Below are 18,226 nucleotides of genomic sequence, written 5' to 3' on the forward strand. Positions count from 1 at the left end.
GTTCAGTGCTGAGAAAGGGCAGCTCCAGACTAGGGATGTACGAAAGTCACTTACCTTTCGCAGATTATGTTGATGGGGGGGGGGAAGCGTTCCGTCCCTTCCCCCGGAATCCTCGATGGGGGGGAGGCTCTCCGTTCCTCCCCCCCCCTCCGGAATCCTCCGCAGCCAGCTGTGCTCCGCGGCAGCGCCATGGAGCAGCCAGCCAGGCCCAGCCAGGCCAGAGCCGTCCGCAGCCGGATTTCCGGCCGCAGAGGGCTCTGGGGGGGGGGGGAACCGCGTACGCAAATGGCGGCGGCTACAGCTGCCACCATTTGCGTTCCTTATTTTTGCTGTCTTAGTCTACGTAAATATTTGCGTAGACTAACGCAAATGGTGGCGGCCGTAGCCGCCGCCATTTGCGTACGCCTTTTTTTTTTACCCAGTCATTTTAGGCTACGTAAAAACTTACGTAGCCTATCACGTCTGGGTAAAAAAAACAAAACAAAACGCGTATGCAAACGGCGGTAGCCATAGCTGCCGCCATTTGTGTACACTTTTTTTTTTTTTTTTACCCAGACGTTTTAGGCTACGTAAAAACTTACGTAGCCTATCACGTCTCTGTAAAAAAAACAACACTGCAAATAGCGGCGGCGGCAGCCGGTCAGAAGTCCAGCCGCTGCCGCCCGGAAGGTCCGCCCCAGGTAAGTCTTGTCCCGGGGGGGATCCGTGGGGGGGTGGCAGGCCATTCCGCCACAGTTTTCGGGGGGCCAAATGCACTGGCATTCGGCCTCACCAAGATCTGTGGCGGAATTTTCTGCCATCCCTTACTCCAGACAAGCTGCTGCATTCTGCACTAGTTCCAGCTTCTGGACAAGCCTTAAGGGCAAACCCACATAGAGTGCATTGCAGTAATCCAGTCTTTAGGCCATCCCCATATTGTGTGACTCTACGTTCCAGAACTGTATTATGCATTGCGTGGAGATTTACTTTCTTTTACTGCCAGTCAACTTCAATGGGTGATATGACAAAGAGAGAGAAACATCTCTATCCACTTTCTCCACACGATTCATTCAGCCATTAATTCCTTTTATTTCTTACCTTCCAAAGCTAGCTGCTCTTAGTGCTTATTTCAGCTACTTAAATTATTTCTCAGAACTATCAGCAATTATCCTCTCAGGAGAACTACTTTTCCATATCAAAAGATGGTTAAATTCAGCAACTGCCATATGCCATCTATTTATTTTACTTCCAAAACTAATGGATACATGGTTAACAAAGTTGTATTTTTTCTGTAGCTGATGCATAATGTCTGTTTGGGGGTTGTTGTTGTTGTTTTTTTGTCATTTCTTCTTTCTAATTCACAGATATAATACTTTGATTTTTATTTTATTTTTTAAACTCAGTATATGAAATACTGGAAAGTAGAATGTTTGCATAGCTCAGTAATGAAAAGCCTGAATATCACAGCAAACATTAATTACCCATGGCTGTTGTTTTTTACATTCAATATCTTTGGGGGAAAATATGTTTTAAATACTCCCTAATGTGACATTGACATAATTATATCCTTTCTCCTTCCTTCCACAGCATTAGGGCTGGGTGAGAAATTTGTTCCATCTGAATTTTTATGCAAACTTACAAAATTTGCACCTGCTGAACCAATAAGCAAACCAGAACAGAGTTGTGCACCAAAGTTCACACTTTTCTGAATTTAGTACTATAGTTCTCCACTCAAAACGAATGCACACAAAATGTGCACATCAGGGAAATGTGTACACAAAAATCCATACACTATGGACAAGTGTACACAAAACATATGCACAATATTGGCCATGAATTATATGATTTTACCATCAATGGACTTCAGCTGTAACAAAATTCTCTGGTTAAATTGAAAGTGCGATGAAATGTATTTCTCTCCACAAATAATCAACAAAACTGTTCTTATTGTTGCTTGCAAACTTTGGGCTTGCACTCTGTAAATTCTGTGAAGCTAGTTTATACAACCTCAACCTCCAAATGTCATTTCAGGTGGCCTCACCCCAGCCAGGACCACAGACAGGGAGACTCCTGCAGATGACATGGCCATCGTCTTTCCTAAGTGCTAGCCATTAAAAGTCATGCATAATGTAGCCCTGTTCAGGCAATAATAAATGCTTATTAAATAGTATTAATTAATAAATACTAATTTTCATTTATTTAGTTAGTTAGTTACAATATTTGTATACCGGTCCATACCTAGAACAGGTTTCGGAGTGGTGAAACAATAGATAAAACAGTAAAAGGATAAAAAGATTAAAAAACCAGATTAAAATTTTGCTATTTTTAAAAACAGAATACCAATAAAAACCATGAGTGGTCAGTTAAAGAATGCCTCCTGGAACTAGTCTGTTTTCAGGAGGCAGCAGAAACCGCACAGTGTTGGTGCCTGCCTGACCTCCAGAGTCAGAGAATTCCAAAGAAAGGGGGCTGCCACACTGAAGGCTCTTCTCCTGGTGGACTCCAATCAGGCCACAGGTCCATGTGAAACCACCAGGAGCAAGCCCTCCAATGACCTCAGTGACTGGGCAGGTTGGTAAGGGAGAAGGCTCTCTCTCACGTATCCTGGCCCCAAGTTGTTTAAGGCTTTGTACACTAGTACTAAAACCTTAAACCTGGCCCAGTAGCGAATAGTCAGCCAGTGCAGTTCCCTCAGCAAAGGAATTACATGCTGAAATGGGGCAGCTCCCTACAAGAGCCAAGCAGCTGCGTTCTGCACTAGCTCCAGTTTCCAGAGTATGCCTGAACAGGAAATATAAATGTGTGTAGGGGACGTGGGGCTGCATACTCTGCTCTCCCCCCCGCCCCGCCATGTCTCTGACCTTTCCATGTTGAGAAGGAAGTCTGAAGGGGCTTATGTGCATTCACCTGGATGAGAGTAGATGCTTCCACATGACTGGAAACCGATCCATCCTTAACTGATTTTTCTGTGGTAAGAAAGAAGATGGAAGAAATGATTGGAAACGCAAGAGGGTTACAAATGGAAGACAACGATGTCTGGAACTCTTGAAAAATTCTGTGTTTGAGGTAGGGTGGCCATGTGTCCTCTTTTTGACGGCCTGCCAAAAGACTGCCCTCTATTTGAAGATATCCTCTATTTGAAGGGTGGCCCAGTCGAAGTCCAGTTTAAAGATAAAGGGGCCTTGAAGTTGCCCATCAACAGTTACCCCGGGACAGCAGACTGAACAGGCAGGCACACAGGTCATCTGGGCTTCCACACTATGATGAGATCTGCTGTATTTCTATTTAAACTAGGGATGGACAAATCTGTCCATTTCAGTTTCTCTCCATTTCTCATTTTTCCAGTCTTAAGATCAGTTCATCTCGAACTGGTCACCAATTTTGATGGCTTTAAAAGGGGATTAGACACATTCCTGGAGAAGAAGGCTATCAATGGTCACCAGTAATCTCTGTGCTTCCTCCAGTAATCATAGGCAGTAAGCCTATGTACACCAGTTGCTGGGGAACATGGGCAAGAGGGTGCTGGGGAACATGGGTCGGAGGGCGCTGTTGCACTCATGTCCTGCTTGTGGGTCTCCCATCGACAGCTGATTGGCCACTATGTGAAGTGTGAACAGAATGCTGGACTAGATGGACCTTTTGTCTGATCCAGCAGGGCTTTTCTTATGTTCTTAACTTTGAGAATTTCTGCAGGCTTAACTTAAGTTACAGATTTTTAAAAAGTTTGCATAAAAACTCATAAGCATTTTTCTGCACATTTCATTGAATATATGCATTTTTCCTTATGCACATGTTTTGCAAGCCATTTTCCTAATATTCATTTTTGAACCCTCCACTAATACACACATTTTGTATGCATTTTTTGACTGGAGAAGTCCATTACAAAATACAGAGAAGTGCAAATTTCAAAGGATAACTGTGTTTTAGTTCACATAGTGATTTAAAAGTATGAAAGTGGGCAATTTCACATTAAAATGAGAACTGAACAAATTCCTCCCATATCCCTAATTCAAATTATAATAATTATTTCTAAATTTCCTCCTTTTTAGCGTTTTATAAGTGGCCACTGCATCTAGAAACACGTTGTGTCTGAAGATTTAGGAGACATGTGTATTGTGAAGTGGCACTTTCTTGAACCATCTTTAAAAATCGAGCAAAAATGCTGGCAAAATGTGTACTCGGTCTGTTTGGCCTGCACTCTGTTCCTCCACTTGGAAAATAGATCCATTTTTAAGATGGTTGTTTTTCCTGCTTAAAAGTAGATCAGTGATGATTCATTTGTTCTTCTATTGATATTGAGAACTTTGTATGCTTAGGTTTTAGCACAATCGAAGCTATACCATATGTCTTCCCAGATGACACCAAAACCAAAACTACTTGGATGTTAATTCTTTGTGTTAAAGTTGCTAGGTCAGATCTAACACTCACAGCACAATTCTCACCCAGTGGGGCAGGGGGTAGCCTTACTATAGCCATGCTTTGGACTGGGTAGTTGCCTGTCTGCTGCTTCCACCCCACTCTCTTTTTATTAAACAGACTTGATTGCACTGCAGCAATGGGGGGAATGTGTTCAACCTAGAACAAAAGAGGCAAGGTGGGGCGAAGGAAAGTAATTCACAAAAGAATGAGAGATTGCTGCAGGACAGCAGAAATCCTTCCTGGCGCTTGCCAAATCTCCTAAATTTTAAAAGGCTGCTTGAGAACTCTCCCTAAAACAGTACAGCAAGGAGTGTGCAGCTGCTGGGGTTACATTCCCCTTCTCACTGACCTGGGAGTAAATCCCTTTTAATTCAATGGGACTTACATCTGAGCAGACATGTATAGGATTGTGCTGTCAAACATCCAAGAAAAGGAAATGTTAAAACTATTTGAGGTGTTCTCAAAATGTTCCAGACGTGGGGCCCAATCCAATTCTAGTCACATGGAACTATTTGCATGCAACAACGAGATCCGCATCGCCATCCATGTGAAAATATGCACCCAGCCTGTTCAGTGAGGCTTGGATGAATATCACAGCCTAGATGTGCAGATACATAGGAAGCTGTCTTATACCTGGTCATAATATTTGTCTATCTAGCCCAGTATTATCTACCATTGGTCTTCAACTGGTGAGTCAGGACCCACCACACTGGGACGTAGCCTGCCCTGAAGTGTGTCGCAGCAGCAGCACAACCACCATGAATATCTATGGGGGGAAGAAGAAGAAGAAGAAGAAGAAGAAGAAGAAGAAGAAGAAGAAGAGGGTCTGTGCTTGTTTGTTCTAAAGGTGAGTCCCAGATCTGAAAAGGCTGAAAACTAGTAGGACTGGTAGTCACTCTCCAGGGTCTTGAACAGGGTCTTAATCAGGGTTGATTTCATTTACATCAAATTGATTTAAATCATGATTTAAATTGCTTCTCTGAAGGACTGATTTTTAATTATTTAAATCACAGTTTAAATCACTAGTGAGGAAGATTCTATTTAATCATAATTTTTAGTAGAAGTACATTATTGTTTAATATAACCTCAATACGTATTCAGAGATGTGGGTTTCATTGGAAGGTAGGTGCACACTAAGCAATTATTCTGAATTGTTTTCAGATTAATTTTCATCAAAAAAAATCAGATGATAATTTAGTCATTTTAGTACTAAAGCAGAATGAACTTGTGAAGTCGTTCAGGAGATGAACCAGCTCCAACAGTTAATCTAATTTTTTTCCTGATGTGCCAGAATCACCACCACCAAAAAGGCTTTTAAATTGCACTAATAAGATTATTTATTCTTCTTAGAATATGAAGATTTAGTTTTTTTCTTCAACAAACAACATTAAGGAAACACGCACATGGATTTTTGCGGAAGAGGCATGCAGCAGAAGTTTCCTCAGTAGCCAGGACTGCATGAATATGTTCTGTTAATTTTTGGTTTCACTTTCTATTCCCCCATCCCTTGCATTTATATACAGACTCCTCCTCGTTGTTCAAATCTGCTCCATCTCCTCCTCTATTAATTGACCTTCTCTATCTTTGCACTTAGAGAGAGGCAAGGCCTTGAAAGAGTGAATGTGTGTGTGTGTGAGAGAGAGAGAGAGAGAGAGAGAGAGAGCATGTACTTCTGTACATCACCTGCAGTGCAGGTTATCTCCCATCTCCATAAACTGCTAACATATTCAAAGAATATAATTTTTAAAAATTATAATTAGCATTCATGATGATATCTTTGACCTAGGCTCTTTGTTTTACTAATTGTTTTAAGAAAATTTCAAAATATTTTTTAAATTTTAAAAATTCAATTTACATTTTTAATTGTTTTTATTTTAAAACTCCATTTTAAAAAAATCATTGATTTTTATCAACCCTGGTCTTAATGAGCATCACCTGATCCTAGAGATGCCAGGGATTGTGCCTGAGACCTCTGCTTGCAAAGCATGTGCTCTCCAATGGAGCTATTTTCTCTTCCCAATGCATACGTGCATTAGCTATACATGCACAAGGCTACTTCCATACACAGATATCCCTTTCTATTCAGTGCCAGCAATGCATTTTCCCAATGACAAAATGTTGCCAGAAAACGTCACTAGAATAGATGCTCAGTAAAACAGTCTGATACGGCTATCTGCTTGTGCTCAATACTGGCAACAAGAAAGCATGCTTCTTTTTTGTGCTCAGCAAGAGACAATGAAACCTGTCTCAAGCTTTGATTTTCAAGGACAATCCCGTCATCACACAGAACTTGCATTCAGATGTGACGTTGCAGTTGCTTTCAGGAACAAACTAGATACAACATTGATTGCATGGTTGGCGCTTGTGTTCTTTCATTGTTTGTTTTACAAAATAGCAGTCATCAAAAAACCCTTTTTTTCTTATTTGCTTGTTTTGAATTGTTTATGTACTTATTACATGTCATTACGGGTGTCAGAGTTCCACCTATGGCCTGGACCACCTGAACAACTCCCTAAGGATCGCTTGCCTCCTTAAGAGTCCCACCTTCCTTCTTTTCAACTTCCCCTTCCCAATAACCTGGGGTTTAGGCTGTAGACATGGGCTGATCGACATTCTAGACACAGGGTTTAACCACAACAGTTTTCTGGTAAATTGAAGTGAGCAAATAACAAGTAAAGCTATTTAGACAACAGAGCTGAGTGATACAAAAGGCATTAAGGGAAAATAGAAATTGCAAAATGCAAGTTCCTTTTCCCCAGCGGTACTTAGACTTTTCCAGGCTACTTTTTCCTGCTCCCTCTTCAACCTCTGGCCTCCCTGACTCTGCTCTTATTGGCTCTCTCCTCTCTTTATATACCTTCCTCCCTCAAAACTGAGAGTACTGTTTCATACCTGAAAAAATGAAACTTAACTGGGGAAATGAAACTACTCCTCTCAAGGATACCCCCTCCCAACAACAACAACAACAACAAAACCGTCCAGCCCTCTAGGCCTGACCTTTTTCCTTGCCTCTGTAGGCCTCAAACCTCCACAATGGGATACTGTACTGTTCTGTATCATTGGCATATAAAGGAAAACATCCTTAAAATTAAGTGGGGGGGGGGGAGTAAAAAGGAAAAAACAAGCATGCAAGGGCAAATCACATATTTAATGTCACATCTACAGTAGTTTGGCAGTCCTGAGTGAAAGCCATTTCAGGTTTCTCAAATATTGGAAGGAAATAAAGGGATCTTGTATTGAACCCTAGAGCTTGCCCTTACCCCTTGGTGATCTGATGTGGCAACTTCTAGCCCAATGGTACAGGCAGGAAAAGGACTCTTCCTCGCCTTTATTTCTACATAATAAAAGGAAGAAGATGATTATGTTGCAAGCCTGCAAGGCAGGCCTCATTTTTTTGTTTTATCCAGTGTACAGATACTAGCATATGTTAAGGACTCAATAAAAATACATGATGGTGATGTTGTACCAGCTTCTTTCACTGGACTGGACTGGACTGTGTATCAGGGATTGGAATAAGAGAAAGGGCTTGTAAGAGAGGTGAAAAACAAATGATGAAATGTTATTGCTTAACTGTAATGCAAGAAACATACTGGGTTGTCTCCAGTTATGTCATTCTGCTCATGGAAGCAGTTCTGTCAGCAGAATCAGGAGCGGTTAGATCCCCTTCCCCTCCACAGCCCCCACTACCCACATGCCCTCAAAAATTGTTCCAGAGGGCTGGGAAACCCCCCAAAGCAGATATCTGAGTGGCACAGAAGGCCACAGAAGGGAGGAGAGAGGGAGAAAAACGCATCACGCTGGCAGATTTCTACTACCGTAATGTTGCATTTAACCCATTGTTCCTTAATTTCGATGGTGAGATTGAGCTCATCATACCTTTCAACCAGAGGTTTGCTGGTGATTAAAAACCGGGAAAAAATGCCATCAGCAGAAAATGTAGTTTCCTTTGGATAAGTGCTTACAAATATGTGTTATCTTTTAAAGAAAAAAACTCAGCTTTGGAAGGTTAACGGACAGCATTTTGCTTGGAGCCTCTGTTGAAGGTATGCAGTAGCTATAATGTCGAACAGCTATACAGCATAATTCTGCAAAAATAACAGGAGGAAAAGACAAAACCTCATCAACAACAGAAAGTCTACGAAAAAAAGTCAAAGACAAGTACAATATGCATGTATGATCAGAGGGAAATATTTAGATGAGATTTTTCAAAAAACATGAAGGGCCATTCAGATTTCCTGTTAGTGTTTCCCTGGGGAATCTCATGCAGACAGAAGAAAGGGAAAATGTTGGCTTTATAGGAAAGGTTAAGGTCATAAGAAGGTGTTTGGATTTCTGTTACATGCTGTATGTGAGGCTGCCTTTGAAGTGTTCGGAAATTTCAACTGGGTCAAAATGCTGCTGCCAGACTATTGACCCAGGCCATTTATAGGTAGCATGTAACTCCCATGTTTCAGCAGCTTCTTTGGCTATATCAGCAGTCCCTAACTTTGGGGGGCTGGTGGGCACATTTGGAATGTTGAGGGAGTTGTGGGTGTTCTCACAAAATGGTTGCAATGGGGGAGGCTTGACCAGTCATAAAATGGCTGCCATGGTGGGCATGGCCAGTCACAAAGTACTCATTTCCCAGAAGGCAAACTAGTAAGCCTAAAAGAAAACTGCTCAATAACCTAAATAACCTAAATCTCTAGACCAGCCTAAATCCCACATTTGAAATAGGGCTCTCTGCTTCCGTTTCAAATGCAGAATCATGACAGAATCCCTTTACACATGCTTCCTCCACCCAACCCCCCGCCTTTCCCCCTGCTTTTTCCGCCTTATCTGTGTTTTTGACATGTTTCATTATACAGCCACTAGATGGTGCTGTAGTTTAGCTCTTCTTATTGTGGGTTTTCCTCTTTTCACGTAGGAAACTCAAGTGGAACTCAAGCACTGTAATTTGATAGCTCATTATCTCTGATCTTTTAAAAATGGAATAAAGGTCATGGAGGGAGCAATCGTATGGCCACTAGACACTGTCTAGAGGGCAATAGGATATGCTCTTTTCCAGGAACCGACCTCAGAGCCCATGCTCCAAGGTCCATTTCCAGAAAACCAACCTCTCCCCATACCCACGCTGTCTCCGAGGCAGCACGGAGGAGCCCTGTCCTCCATGCTCAGAAGAGGAGCGTGGAGCAACTGAAAAGGGACAGGGCTGGGGGCATTCTGGGGCAGGGAGAGCGGAGCTGCATGTACGACACATCCTATGTGTCGTACACGCAGCCTCCTCTCCTGGTCGGCTCTCCCATGGCTAGACAGCTGAAAACGGCTGTCTAGCGGAAAATAGCAGGGCAGGAGAGGTGCGGAGGGAAAGATCCCCCCCTTGCCTCTCCTGCCTTGCTTTGGATAGGTGGTCGCTTCCAAGTTTGGAGGCAGCCGCCTATCTTGATAGAATTGTGCCCTTAGTGTAGGAGATGTCCTGGACGTTCACATCATCTAAAGGACCCGCAAACTTCTGTGAGTAACCAATCTCAATAGCAGGATAAAAGCTTAGTGTGAACTGTGAAGAAGCCACACAAGGCAGTAATGGGACCTGAGCGCCAAAACACAACCATTCTTTTGAACCCAAATAAAGATGGTGCTGGAGGGCAGGTCTTTGCTTTGTAGCATGCCGACCTCCCAGTTAAAACAAATAAATTAAAAACCTTAAGAAAGACAATAAAAATGAGGAGAGGCAGGAAGCCTAGAAAGTACCAAGGGAGGTTTCCGTGAGCACATTGGTACCTTTGGGCTACAAGGTCATTTCTGGACACTATTCATAGTGCTGGTTATGACCTACAAAGCCCCATACAACTTGAGGCCAAGCTATCTCAAAGAACACATTCTCCCATGCAAGCCTGCCCAAGTTTTAAGATCTTTAGAAGAGGCTCTTTCTGTAACATCAACTTGCAGAGCATTGGATAGGATCTCAAGAGAGGGCCTTCTCAGTAGCTTTTTCCAGGCTCCAGAAATCCTTGCCAAGGGAGGCCCATCTAGTCCTTTCTCCAATGACCTTCCAATAGCAGGCAGAGACATTTTTATTCAGACAGGCTTTAGGCTTGATATCCTGACTTCCTATGGCCTCTGTAAATATGTCGCAATTTGTTCAACTGGCTATGGTGTTCAATTAGTGTTATTGATTTTATTGATGTGTTTTATCTGCCTTGCTTTTGATATTTCGTGTTTTATTTTTGCATTTTTATTGCTGTTAGCCGACTTTGGTACCATTTGGTGGAAAGGTGGGATAGAAATGTAATAAATGAATCAATAAAGAGATGTTACAGGAAACACAGAGTTGTTCCTTTGTCCCAGTTCTTTATAATGTTTAGATAAACATGTGTGATGTGATGTCAGTGTAACCCCCCTGAACTGGGTGGTTTAGCCCAGCAGGAGTGAAGTCATCATTCAAAGGAGAACTAGGAGGAAAAGAGTCATTTCGTTCTGCTGGGGAGCTGAGAGCTGACTAATAATTATAGGTTCTTATCAACTTGTGTAACATAAATTGAATTTATATATGTGCATGACTGATTTGCAAGGGGATGGGAATCAGTTTTATATCTCTAGTGTTGCTTATATTTGCTTTGTTTTTGCAGGCATATGGCCTTCCAGCTGCAATTTATAAGTTGCCATTACTGCGTTGTCCCGTGATTTGGAATAAAAGTAGTCTGCAGAAGAGTCCAGCACCTTGGCAAACCGGATGTCCTGTTTACAGCGGCACAGGGACAAAGCTGCAGGGATTTAGCCGGAGTCAATTCTGAAGGTAAGATCAACAAGCAGTCCAAGGTCCAACCACACAGAGGCCCAGGAAAGAACACAGACAAGGCAATACAAAGTCCAACCACAGTGGGGTCCAGAGAAGAGCAAGGTTAGCAGAGGAGGACAAGGCAGGAGTCTGGGAGCTGATGCACAGACATTGTTCCAGCACTCTGTGCCTAGAACTGAAGGTTGTTAAGCCTGAGCCTTCAGAGCCCCATCCAGAGCACAGCTGCAGGCCATCAGTGCCACCTGAGGAATGGTCTACTCATGGGTAGAGTCCTGCTCATGAGTATAAATCTACTCATGGGAAATCTTTATTCCTCAGATGGGCACTTCTGTACCTGGTAACCAGCTGAGCTGCCTTTTTATGCACCTTGTATTTCTTGTGGCTAGGTGGCCACTTGGCATCTGCCTCTGAGTCTGAAAGGGGCCAAGTGTTTCTTGAGGGGAAGGTACAATGGCTGTTTCCCCCAGGGACCCAGGATCCCCGTCATCTTCCTCAAGGTCCCTCTGCACAGGCAGCTTCTCCACGATGTTCGACTCAGGGGATATGACACCAGAGGAATATTGGTACCGGCTGAGTACAAAGTTCGTAAGCAGGAATGACATGTTTCTCTTTGGGCTAGATGGGGCTACCTGTCAGGATCTGTGTGACCTGGGAAGCTCTGCAGCTTCACCTGGTGGGCAGATACAGAAAGCAGCCTGGTCCACACTGCAGTACTTGCAGGATCGAGCACTGGGCCTGCAGGTGCTCTCAATTCCTCTAACACACAGGAGCTGGGAGCCTCAGGAAGCCCTATAAAGTGCTTCCTCCTCTTCCCAAGCTTTACCACAGCACCATGAGTCTTTCTAGTGGTGGCATTGTGCTTTTGCCTCCTGTTCCTGATCCTGCTATGCCCTGCTCATACTTGACCCTTGCTTGTTCCCGATGACACCTTTGGCTCTGGCCCTGCAGTGCTTGATGGGTAATTGACCTTAGCCTGCTCTGGATACTGCTCTTGCCTCTGGCCCTGCTATGCCTTGATTGTACCTGCCTACTGCCTGCTCTGGACCCTGTTCTTGCCTCTGGTCCTCCCATACCTAGGATGCTGGAGAAATTCAGGACAGACTAAAATGAGCTCGGGTTTCTAAGAATCTGACCTGTGGAATCTGCTGTGGAGCAACCTCCTCAGGCCACGCAGAGTCCGTGGGCTTTCAGATGATTTTTTTTTTTTTTACTTTCCTGAAATTTGCACATATAAATTTGTAGAAAAATATGTACGTTTCTGCTGAGGAAACGTTAAATGCAATGGGGGACAATACTCTAAATGTTGTGCACTAAGACAAATTCTGTAAATACTTACATAAATACTTATGCAATTATTTGTGTATTTTTCTGCATGACTCCCCCCCCCCCAAAAATATTTGCATCCGTTTGTGAGCAGACAACAGAGCAAAAGGCAGCTGACAATCCATGAAACACAGACGGAGCGGATTTTACACAGCCCGTACATCCCTACCCATGCCTCACCAGTGTCTGATCGTAGCCCAAGTAACATTGGCTCTCTGCCCACCACCATCACCCCTGGCCCGAGTGTTCTAGTCAAGGACACCTGCCACCAATGTCCGGGACCTGATACTACCATTCTTGTGCTAAATAAACTACTTGTACACTTAGCTCTGTATCGGCAATTGTTTTGATATTGTTTTGTGGCTCTAACTAAATAAATTTTTGTTCAGTTCAAAGTTTTATTCCAATTAAGCCACACAGAACTTACCATAGGGTAGAGATTATGGCAACATTGCTTCACCCTCACAGCAAACAGCCAGTGATGTGAGGCATAGGTGGAAAAGCAGATAGCCAGAGGAGGCCATGGGACACATTTTGTTTAACTAGGCTTTATGAGAATGAAAGGGAAAGAACTTGGAGTGGTGGTAGCTCTTTATGTGAATGTCCTTCTTCATTATCTCAACTACTTTCGGTGTAGAATTAAAATAAAGGGTAGTGAGAAAAATGTCTCTTGTTGGCATCTCTCAACTGTATGTTTGTGCTGAATATATATCCATGGGATTTTTTTCTCAAAAAGGCTTGAGGCTTTTTGTCATTGTTTTGCCTTAAGTATCATTATGCGGTCAATCCATACTCAAGGCTGAATAGACATCAAAGTACAAAACCACGGAGAGGTATCCAAGGAACCAATGTGATCTCTGCAACAAAAATTTGACTTCCACAGATGAGACTGATTGAATGGCCTTGAGAGAAGTTACGTTGAAAAAAACACCCCATATACACAGGAGAGGTTCTTGTGAATTTGCTACTCATTACCAAAACAATTGTAGCAATGTATAATAATAGTACTAGTAATAATAATAAAAACAACAAGCCATCACGGACTGATGTGAGAAGGGATGGCATAGTATATCAATAAGTAAGCTTCTTGTTTCATACAGATGTGTTTAGATAACCAAAAGTCAGTACAGTATTATTTTTGGAAATTTGGCAATGATTTACAGCCTTTGGGAGTGAAAATAATCACAAAGGAGGATTCTGGTTGCAAAAACACTTCAAATGTAGTTTATTTATTAATTATATGTTCAGAAAATAGGGTTTTCTTACATTCTACATTTCTGAGTTCTTCTTGGTTATAAGGTTTGTACCAGACTAATACCAGACTCAAAATCTGTAAAAATTATCTCTCTGATCTGCAGAGGGCACCAAATAGTTTTGAATCTAACTGCAGAGAGAGGCTTAGAGAAATGAGGATTATATGGCTTGCGATTGTGGCTGTCAATCAAAGAGGTACTTGCTCTCCAGTGGTCATTGTGAGGCACAGAAGATTAAGTAGGAGTGTATATTTTTCTCCATTCATGAACATATAAAATCCAATGCTTTTTTCTTTCTTTTTTTTACTGTTCCTGCTCTCTCCTCACAGATGAATACTGAAGAGGTGCTGTGAAATGTTCTTGAACCTCCGATCCAGCAGAAGTCTCAGAACACAGTTGCAGATCATAAAGCTTTATATCAACAGGTGAATGACAAAACGGGCTATCATTGCCACAATTTCTGTAGCATTTGCTGCTTCATCTGATTTCACTAGAGGGAGAAAAGAACAGTCTTTTCAACAATGGATTCAGAACTCTACACTGAATAACTAGGACTTTTTCCCATCCAAATCTTGCTTGATTTCATTCAGTAAAGAGCATGTAGACATTTCCGATGGACTTTCTCTTTTATGGACACAGTTTCCATGACTGCTTGTAAACCTGAATATCCTCTACTTCAACAATGAACACGACTGTACATTGGGCTCTTACATTTCAGCCTGTGTTAGTAAACACCACTGAACAAGTCAATGATTCAGTCCTTTTCAGCAGCAGGAGCGACAGTGGATTCTGTGAACAAGTCTTCATCAAAGCCGAGGTGTTCTTGACGCTGGGGATCATCAGCATTCTGGAGAACATCCTGGTCATCCTTGCAGTGATCAAAAATGGAAACCTCCATTCACCCATGTACTTTTTCCTTTGTAGCCTGGCAGCAGCAGACATACTCGTGAGTATGTCCAATGCCCTAGAAACCATCATGATTGCCATCCTGAGCAATGGATATTTAATCATTGATGACCAATTCATCCAGCACATGGACAATGCCTTTGACTCAATGATCTGTATCTCTTTGGTTGCCTCCATATGCAACCTTTTGGTCATAGCTATCGACAGGTACATTACAATTTTTTATGCACTCCGTTACCACAGCATCATGACAGTGAAGAAAGCTCTAGCTCTTATCGGTGTTATCTGGATTGCTTGCATCTTTTGTGGCATCATGTTCATTGTCTACTATGAGAGCAAAACCGTCATTGTCTGCCTCATTACCATGTTCTTTACCATGCTTTTCCTCATGGCCTCACTTTATGTTCACATGTTCTTGTTTGCACGCTTGCATGTCAAGCGTATTGCTGCCCTCCCGGTAGATGGTGTTTCCCATCAGCGTACTTGTATGAAAGGGGCTGTTACAATCACTATTCTCCTTGGCGTCTTCATTGCCTGCTGGGCACCTTTTTTCCTTCATCTCATTCTGATCATTTCTTGTCCCACCAACCCACACTGTGTTTGCTACACCTCACACTTTAACACCTATCTGGTTCTTATTATGTGCAACTCCGTCATTGATCCTCTTATTTATGCTTTCCGGAGCCTGGAGATGCGAAAGACATTCAAGGAAATAGTTTGCTGCTGTTATAGCATGAGCTCAGGACAGTGCATGCTCTGAAGCATTAACCCTCTACTGTCTGGGAAGACATTAAATGGTTAACACTGACCTAAACACTGTCTCAAAAGTGCCATATTGCTAGCAATGATCACAGAAAGGCTAAAGGTCTGGGAAGGGGAAGGGAGAAAGCTGTGATTTTTCTTCCTTTGCTACAGGTTTGTCAAAGAGTGCATTTAAGCATTTTGCTTCTGTATATATAGCGATAACAGAAGCAAAATCACAGAGGTTTGTGGGGAGAGGAAAGAGTGTCCATCAATTGTGTTTCTGAGAGAAATGGATGTATATTTCCATAGTAGGGCTCCTGTACTTCCCGCAGTTATATAGAATAAAGCATTTCAGCAAATCTGCTTAGAAACCTTGACCTGGCTAAATTCTTCCATCTACACAACTATTAAATGTTGGCGACTTGTAACATTGAACGTTTGGCCATTCTGGATGGGAATGTTTCATTTGAAAAGACCAAGGCTGCAATCCTATACAAACATACCTGGGAGTAAGTCCCATCTGACTCAATGGGGCTTACTTCCAAGTAGATTGCATGAGATTGCACTGTAAGGCTGCAATCCTATCCACACTTACCTATCAGTAAGCCCCTTCAAAAACAGTGTGACTTACTTCCAAGAAAAGATTTATAGGATTGAGTTGCATGACTGCAATCCTATGCCTAGGTGTAAGCAGCATTGAAATCAGATGGTCTTGTCTGTAAACCTACTCAGAACTGCACTGCAAATGATATTATTTTTATCCTTCACTGTCAAACAATTGCTTTTCTCAAGTAAGCATCCACATTGTTTAAAAAGACATATCTTGAGCAACCTGTAAATTCAAAACCATTATTTTGCCATAAAAATGCAAGCTAGGAAAGGAATTGCTTTCAGGGAGACTTTAGATACTCAGCCCTGTGTTCTCAGAACAAACACAACATAGTTACGGGATAACTTTCACTGTCCCCACCCCCAGTTCTAGTTGCTTAATAGTTACAGGCACATTCCAGATCACAGGTGTGTCTAAAGAGTGTATCTTTGTCTTCTAAAATGATGTGAGTAGCAACCCTCAGAAGAGGATAGAAAAGACTGTAACTCTGGCTGTTCTCTGTAACAAACCACAAGAGCAGATCTATGTGAACATTTTGTCTTCAGATTTAAGAGTACTACCCAGATACAATCCAGATACCACCCCTACCCAGATACCACCCCACCTCCACACACACATACACAAGATTGTCAGAATCTTGTGTATGTGTGTGTGCTAAAGCATGTGATCAATTAAAAATAGTTATTTCATATCTTCTGGGTATTTTATTCTGTGTTCCTCATCTTGGTATAAAAGGAATTGTAATTTGACAGGCAACGCATTCTTGGAAAGATAACAGCACAGAGTTGCCTCTAAAGAGAGAATTGTTGCATGGCTGAATTGTGAAGGTATACACCTGTCTTCCTCAACCCAGTACTACTACTCCCATCATCCCTAGCCAGTATTGCATTGGCCATGCTGGTTAGGGATGATGGCAGCTCTAGTTCAATACATCTGGAGGGCACCAGGCTGGGGAAGGATGGTATACACTGTCCAAAAAATAAAACGAGGGAAGAACTGTTTCCCAATTAGAAGGAAATCTTCATGAAGCTATCTAATTTGGTCCATCCTATACATGGTCTACTCAGAAGTAAGCCCCATTGAGTTCAATGGGACTTTCTTCCAGCTAAGTGAGCACTGGATTGCAGCACAAATGTATTTTATCTCCTCCCGTGTATCAAGATTTGGTTGCTTGCAGCTGGATTATGGCTCTTGTTCAGTCCAGAACTTTCCCAATTTGGCCCTGCTTCTGAAACAATTTGATTTCATTTCACTACACAGAGGTATTGCATAGGCAGATACATCACTCAGAAAAAAATACAGAAAGCTGATAAGGAAGGAAGGAAAGAGAGTGAGAAGAGAAAATGGTGGCTTAATCCTATGTTGCTGCAATGATTTGAATGATTTCTATGTTCTCATAAGTGCTGTGCTGAAAATTTCTCCCACATTTTTTTTGACCATTTTGATAGAAAATAACTTGCTTTTGAAAAGACATTCAAAGGAGAAGAAAATTTTGAAGAGATTCTCACGGGATGAGTTTAAGGTCCTTGTGCTTATGAGGTGGCCGAGGAATATGTGTGACTATCCTGTCTTTCATTGCACAATAATCTCTCTGGTAGCCTCCCTGGCTTTCTGCACTTCAGTTAATTTTGTATGGTCTACCTGTGGGAAACTGCTGGAGAATTTCTCCTCCCACTGGAGAAATTGGGTGAAATTGTCTCCCCAGTTTCTCTGCCCACAAATAGGGTGGAGAATTTTGAGAGGCTATTTCTGCACAGCTCTAATTCTTATAAACAGCTTCTCTGTAAGCTGAAGACCCGACAACTCATTTTTTGTTCCCATTCTTGTGCTAAACAAAACTAGAAACACAGATTGGTGATAGTTACATGACCCTCTTTTAATTATCACCCTCTTACTTCCTGTACTTAGGGATGTAGAACCTCAGGCCTGTGGGCCAAATCTGGCCTTCCTAGGTTTCCCCAGATGGACTCACCCACTTTCCCACAACCACCAAACATTTGGTGGTTTCCTGGCCTCTGTGCAGTTTTTTCTCCATTCTAAAAGGTTGAAATGCCTCTCCCAAGGCTTAGTTACTGGTAGTGAGAGCTTAAAGATAAAATATGCAGGTGTTTTGGATAGTTTTGTTAGTTTTTGACCCTGCCCCTTTAGCCTTCAGTTCTGCCCACCACTGGAATGTGGCCCCCTAAGAGTTTTTCCAAAGTGGAATTCAGCTCT

General features: G+C 42.3%; 1 protein-coding gene and 1 pseudogene across 2 annotated transcripts; one reads left to right on the top strand and one right to left on the bottom strand.

Annotated features, from left to right (window-relative positions):
• The window catches only part of LOC146348870 (uncharacterized), a 153,540-nt pseudogene extending 141,762 nt beyond the window's left edge, over positions 1–11,778 (bottom strand).
• MC3R (melanocortin 3 receptor) lies at positions 8,209–15,776 on the top strand. Of its 2 annotated transcripts, none has more exons than XM_084848397.1 (3): positions 8,209–8,441; positions 11,007–11,173; positions 14,082–15,770. In XM_084848397.1, the coding sequence occupies exon 3, from the start codon at positions 14,435–14,437 to the stop codon at positions 15,416–15,418; it is 984 nt and encodes a 327-aa protein (XP_084704523.1). In that variant the 5' UTR covers positions 8,209–8,441; positions 11,007–11,173; positions 14,082–14,434; the 3' UTR covers positions 15,419–15,770. The 2 variants fall into 2 exon arrangements, with proteins under 2 accessions (XP_084704523.1, XP_084704524.1); XM_084848398.1 differs by lacking the exon at positions 8,209–8,441 and adding an exon at positions 10,817–10,889 and having other exon boundaries at positions 14,082–15,776.
• The last annotated feature ends 2,450 nt before the right edge of the window (positions 15,777–18,226 follow it).

Source organism: Heloderma suspectum, chromosome 4 (assembly GCF_057233095.1).
Source record: "Heloderma suspectum isolate Gila_16-S chromosome 4, 16-S_ref, whole genome shotgun sequence".
Classification (NCBI taxonomy): domain Eukaryota; kingdom Metazoa; phylum Chordata; class Lepidosauria; order Squamata; family Helodermatidae; genus Heloderma; species Heloderma suspectum.

Bases quoted from the DNA above. Each gene is read 5' to 3' on its own strand.
- MC3R (XM_084848397.1), top strand. From the start codon at position 14,435: ATGAACACGACTGTACATTGGGCTCTTACATTTCAGCCTGTGTTAGTA.